The sequence below is a fragment of the Sorex fumeus genome, unplaced genomic scaffold, assembly GCF_029834395.1.
Source record: "Sorex fumeus unplaced genomic scaffold, SorFum_2.1 ptg000095l, whole genome shotgun sequence".
NCBI lineage: Eukaryota > Metazoa > Chordata > Mammalia > Eulipotyphla > Soricidae > Sorex > Sorex fumeus.
In genome coordinates, this window is record NW_026606152.1 from 161,956 (window position 1) to 168,245 (window position 6,290).

Sequence of the window (6,290 nt, forward strand, 5' to 3'; positions counted from 1 at the left end):
TCCACTTCCTGGGGGTCTGGCACTGCTGGGCAAAGTCTCCCCAGAGACCACAGCTGAGCATGGGAGCCCCACAGGGACCGGGTCACCGAAGCGCAGAGCCAGCAGCACCCCCGGGTTTGCCGCCCCTCCAGTCCCTCAAAGCAGCAGCAGCCGCAACCTCTCAGCCGGGGGTTACGGAGGATGACAGGGCTGAGGGTGAGAGCGACTCGGCACGTGTGTTCTCCATCACTCTGTTCTCTACTGGGGAGAAGGGCAAGGCGGGGAGACCCACACACTGGGACCAGAACCGTAACCACAAGGAAATGAAAAATAAAAGCAAAACGGAAAACAACAAACAAGAAAAAGAGACCAAAAAACAACAACAAAAAGGGAAAATAATTTTAATAAAAACCAAAGAACACCGTTTACCACGGAGCCACACTCCACTCACAGAGAGCACAGCACTGGGAGGCGGGGGGGGGGGGGGGCACTTCCTCTGTGCTGCTGGTGCTGCCCACGGAAGCCCAGGCCCCTCCAAGCTCACTTAGGAGGCGCGTGGGGGGTGGCAAAAGGCAGAGGGACGAGGGCTGGTCATCGGCCTGCTGGGCCCGGCCTGTCCTTCCTTGAATGCAGGCCCGCCCCCAGCTAGTCTGTCTCACCGACCAAGGGCACCAGAGCTCCCCCAGGGAGGCTGGCACGGAAACGGGGGAGGGCCGATGCCCACCTGGTCAGAGCCAACCAGCGCCCAGCAGCCTGCCAGGTGAGGGCGAAACCGCGAGCCTGACCTCTGGGCCCCGGGAGGACAGGACCACGCTGCGAGGGACAGGGTGCGGAGGAAGCGCCGCCCACTCTCCCCCCATCACCCCTTCAGGAGCGAGCCAGGAAACGCACGCGGGGGCAGGGCTGGCCGGGGCTGCGGACACCCTCCCCAGGGCCTCCAGCCCCAGCCGCGGGCCGCCGGGCACAGTGAGAGCAGCTCTGGCCGCCAGCGAGGCCTCAGCGGGCGCTGTGCTGATGCCAATTAGCTCCTGCCCGCAGCCAGGGCACCCCGTGTGCCCGTCCCCCGTGACGGAATGACGTCTGCGGGCGCGAGCAGTTCAAAGCGCGGCTCTCCAATCCAGCGTGGAGAAGTGCGCTCCCAGCAGCCTGACTGCGGTCACCCCACCAGATTAATTTTTAAATGTGTTCTCCAAATGCTTATGCCAACTACCACGTACTTAACATTCCAAATGACTTTACAAAAAAACGAGAGACTCCCTGAAAGGAAATAATTGGTCACCCGGCACAAACGAGCCTCTCCGGCCAACAGCACAGAAGACAGTTGGGCACCTCCTGGGGTCGGCGAGCCCGTCCCGCATTTCGTCCCACATTTCCTTCCAGCGGGAAAGCTGACGCCAGCGAGTTACCCCAAGTTTCACTTGACACACTAATGTACTGACGGGCTAAAACTCTTTGAGGATAAAATGATGAAGGGAGCTTCAGCAATTAAAAAGTTCTTTACGGGGGCCCGGGTGATGGTGCGGACAGTACTGGCCGAGCCCGACGGGATTCCCAGTCCCATACACGGCCACTGGGCATTTGACGTGAGCCCCGGGCCGGAGCCACAGTACAGCAGGGAGAGGGCCTGCTCTGCCCGTGGCCGACCCAGGTTCGATCTCTGGCATCCCGTGAGGTCCCCCAGGCTTGCTCAGGAGTAAGCCCTGAGCACAAGCTGGTGCCAACCCCCACCCCCCAAAACTATGCACGAGACTTTTCATCTGCAGGAGTGGCAAAAATAAACATGTTTATTTCTGTTTGCTGCCAGTGTATACACCTCGGCTGGAGATCAGAGGACTGGCTGATTCCCGCGGCCGCTTCCTGAGTTATTAAATAAAATAGACAAGGCACCCTTGCCCTTGTGTTTTTCTCTTTCAGGGTTTCCACACGTGATATATATGTAATATGCAATCTCACCTGAAAGCCTCCCGAAACGAAGTCAATACGTCATCAGCTACCCATGGCAGAAATAAAAATCGGTCACCACTACCCAGCCAGAGGTTTCAGCCCATTCTCAGCCCCAGCGGGAAGGAACAGAGGCGGGTGAGAGGCGGCCACTGTGGACAGAAGCAGTGTATGCGCGCGCCCACACACACACACACACACACACACACACACACACACACGATTGTGCCTGACAAACTGCCCGAGGCTGGCAAACGATACAGATTCCAGAGCAGACGCAGCCTGAGGTGCTCAGTGCTGGGGCGGGGATGCCCATGTCCCGGGGTCCTAACCTGAACCAAAACAGTCGAGCCACAAGTCTCCGAGAAAAGACGCCGGAGCCATGCTGGGAAACAGACCGGCCCCTCGGCTCCGCTCCCCAGGCCTGTGTGTCAGGGCTGAACTGACGCTGGGTCCAGATTCCCGACCCCGCACTGCGTTTCTAGCACGCCAGAGCACACGCAGCCGCCGGCCCATGTGGGAGTAAACGCACAGGCCAGGGAGACGGCCAACACTCCCCACACAAACACACACGCACACACCACATACATACATACACTCGCACACGCACACACAAGCACACACATGCACACACCCACACACATGTACTCTCGTACACACACCCGCACACACATGCATACACGCACACTCACAGGCACAAACATGCGCACGCACGCCTCTTACTGTTTCCAGGGATTCCAACTGGGGACAAACTTGTCCCCCTGACCCCACGGTGCTTGCAGGACACCACCTTTCTCTCCCTACAACCTGCCAAGGGCAGGCAGCAGGGCAGGAGCCTCTGGACCAAAAAAACGGTCGATTAGGCAAACTCCACGCCTCCTCCACGGGGGTCCTCAGTGTCCCCGCCCGCCCAGGCTCCCACACCCAGTCACTCCCTAACCCAGAGCGCCCACCTCGCCCCACGCACACCCAGAGAGGCAGAGTCCCCCGGAAGCCAGTCAAAGGGAGACGTCCAGAGTACCACTGGGGAAGACAAGGGTGGGGACACACACGCACACACGCACACACACGTTCACACACACACTCACACATACACACACGCTCGCACGCACACACAATGCCAGCTGGCTCACAAGTTGAACTGTGCAGGGAGGGGGGAGGGGGGAGATGGGACGGGGTGGCCACAGCAAACAATCCTGTCGGGGTCTGGTCTGGACACCCGCACGCCATCGGGACAACGGCCACGAGGGCCAGGCAGGCTGTCTCTCCCACCACACAGAGGACCCAGCCTGCAGCAGGAAGAGCGGCAGACGCCCACACCACGCGGCTCCCAGCACCTAACGCGCACAGAAGCGGCTGTCGGGGCGTGAGCACCTCCGGCGCCAGCTCTTCGCTCTGACACTCCTGGACGGAGCCGGCGCCCAGCCAACACACAGTCCCAGGCTCCGCCACTGACCGAAAGACACTAACCACTACCCAGAGCACATCAAAGAGAAATTTCTGGCAACAGGGTGGCAGGACAACGGGTGCATCTCAGAGCAGAGGGACTGCCTGCCTTGCCTCCCTGAGGCCCCAAGGTCCATCCCGGGCTCTAGCCCTCAGAGTGATCCTTGGCCCCAGTCATTAAGCACAGGGAGGTGGCCCGGGGGACGCCCACAGGGCAAAGCCTCCAAGACTCCTTCCAGACACCCAGTTCTCCACCAGCACAACAGCCCGAGGCACCGGACGGGCCGATGAACTCTCCAAGCTGCTGCTGATACTTTAGGCCACAGGTGCCCTGCCAGCCACCTTGGGGTCCGCCACGAGCTGTGAATTCCGGGGCGCACATGCAGAACCCCGCCACCATGGGGCCTCTGGCCATCAGAGAGGACGAGGCAAGATCTGCCACAAGGACACTGAGGTGAAGGGGACACGTGGGGACAGGGGCAAGGAACCAGACCGTCCAACCCCAGCTGGCCCACTGACCCCAACGGGGGGGATCACTCAGCTCTGCCTCCCACAAAGACAAGGCGCCCCCAACAGCAGCGAGATAACCGCCCCCACACGCAGGAAACACTGTCAGACCACAGCCCTTAAGGATGTCAGAAATTCCCCCCAATGCCAGGGGGCGGCTGCTGCCCCCACAGCTGCACCCCAGGTTCCACACACCTGATCTAGAACTTTCTTTCCAACTGAATCTCAAAATCGGTCTGACTGCTGCTCAGAGGCTTCAAAGGAGGACTGGAGAGACCGGGCCCAGCAGCCAGCCAGGCTGAGAACCGGCAGGTGCCGTCCCAAGCCTCCTGGGCAGGCTGGAGACCCCCCCAGGGAAAGACCTCAAAGGACCACGAAATCAAACAGCTCGCTGCTGGGCCAGGGGAAGTCCCTGGGTAAGGCGCTGGCCCTGTGCAGGCTGACCCCAGCTCAATCCCTGCACCACACAGGGTCCCCCCGGAGCACCACCGTGTGTGGCCCCCAAACCAAAAAGTAAAACAAAACAAGAAAAAAAAAAAAGCCCAAAACAAGCAAAGATAAGAAAACATCACTCACGGGTCCTGAAACGTCCAACTCTATTGCCCCTGCTGAATCATGAAACCAAAAAAGCCACAAGCACGCGCCCTCGGCGGCGGCCCTCCCTCCACTCCCTGTCCGGGCTCCTGACCTTGTTCGACCACTTGTAGGCCTGCAGCAGCTGGCTGTAGAGGGGCGTCTTGTCCTGCACGGGGTCCAGGCTGAGCAGCCCGCTGTTGTGCAGAGGGTGGTTCTCCGAGGGCTTGCCCACCAGGTTGCTCAGGCGCTCCAGCTCACTGCAAGGATAGACAGCGCGAGTGAAGGCCTGCGCCGAGATGCCCGCCGGACCCACCCCTGGGCCAACACCTGCTCCTCTCACCTCCTGCTCCCCCCACGGAGAAAACCTCGAAGGCACTGGACAGGCAGCACCGGGGCTGAGGCACGTGGCTGACCCGGACCCCATCCCCAGCACCCCACAGGGTCCCCCTCAAGCACCGCCAGGGGTCACTCCTGGGCGCAGAAGACACACTTTTATAAGGTGAAAGGGTTCAACAGTTCAACAGTTCCCGGGAGTTTGTCCGACTTTAAAACTCAAGCCACTGGGGGAGTGTGTGGGGAGGAGCACTGAGAGCAGCACCCGGAAACCCCCACCCGAAACGACCACACCTGGCCAGGTGCACGCCCCGCCTGAGTCTCCCAAGGTGTCACCGGCAGGACTGCAAGGCCCAGAGAGATGCCCATGACCACTCCCGCGGGCACAGCTAACACAGACCCCCCCACCCCCCACGGCGGGGACAGGGCCACCCGGGGGAGCTGGGAAGGAGCCAACAGCAGCGCCTTCCTGGGCCCGCATCGGGGAAGAAGTTTCCCCACCTCCCCCCTGCCTCTACTGCACAGAGGTGACACAAGGGGCCGAGAGGGGACGGCAGAGAGGGGCCCCCCCCAGATGTCCCCTTTGGGCATCATGAAGATGAGCTGGACACCGGCCGGCCAGCCGCCAGCGCAGGGGGAGCTGGAGGGAGGTGTGTGTGAATTCCCGATTCTCCCCCACCCCCCCAAAATAAAACGAGACCGGGCAACGGGGGGTGGAGGGGGGCGTCCACCACGTGGTCATCCACTCCTCCAAGTTCCCTCCCCCTCCCATCTGCTCCCCAAGGAGACCAACTGAGGAAGGAAGAAACCAGCCTCCACCGCTCCGCTCCGCCGGGGGCTGCCGCCGCCCCCCACCCACCCGACGCGGCGGGGGCCGGTGACTGACAGCCGGGCCACGGGGGCGCGGCGCTGGACCCCCGGGCCGGGGGTCGGCGGGGCGGGGCGGCGCGGGGGGGGCGGGCCGGGGGGTCCGGCGCAGCCTCCCGGGGGCGGGGTGGGCTGGGGGCGGGTTCCCGGGGCGGGACCCCCGAGCCGCCCCCCCCCCCCCCCGGCGCGCGGCGCGGGCACCTACTTGAGGTCGCGGTTGACCGAGTGCAGGTTGTCCTGGAAGAGCGCGATGAAGGCCTTCTCGCGGCCCTCCAGCGTCTCGCGGTTGCGCATGCCGTCCTTGAGGCAGTCGAAGACGCGGCTGACGCTGGAGCGCAGCGCCTGGACGGCGCTGATGGCCTGCGCGAAGGCCTCCAGGCTCATGCTGACGCTCAGCGCATCCGCCATGCTCCCGCGGCGGCCGCGCGCGCTGATGACGCGGCGCGCGGGGGCTTCTGGGAAACGTAGTCCGCGGGCGAGGCGCGGGCGGCGGCGGCGGCGGCGGCGCGCGGCGGGGCGGGGGGGTCTTCTCCGGGCGGGGGCGGGCTGCACCCTCCAGGCGGCGGGCGTGGCCGTCCGAGGATGCTTCGAGCCCCGGCCGGGCTCCAGCCGTCCCTCCCACGCGGAGAGGCGCAGGGCAA

The 6,290-nt window shown here is 63.2% G+C and overlaps 1 protein-coding gene across 1 annotated transcript in view; it reads right to left on the bottom strand.

Annotated features, from left to right (window-relative positions):
- MED27 (mediator complex subunit 27) overlaps positions 1 to 6,071 on the bottom strand; it is a 133,303-nt gene extending 127,232 nt beyond the window's left edge. The window contains exons 1-2 of the mRNA XM_056132928.1: positions 5,855 to 6,071; positions 4,562 to 4,706 (exon numbers count right to left, since the gene is read on the bottom strand). Of these exons, the coding sequence (XP_055988903.1) occupies positions 4,562 to 4,706; positions 5,855 to 6,057 (348 nt within the window). The 5' untranslated portion in view covers positions 6,058 to 6,071. The remainder of the gene's footprint in view (positions 1 to 4,561; positions 4,707 to 5,854) is intronic.
- Positions 6,072 to 6,290: the final 219 nt, after the last annotated feature.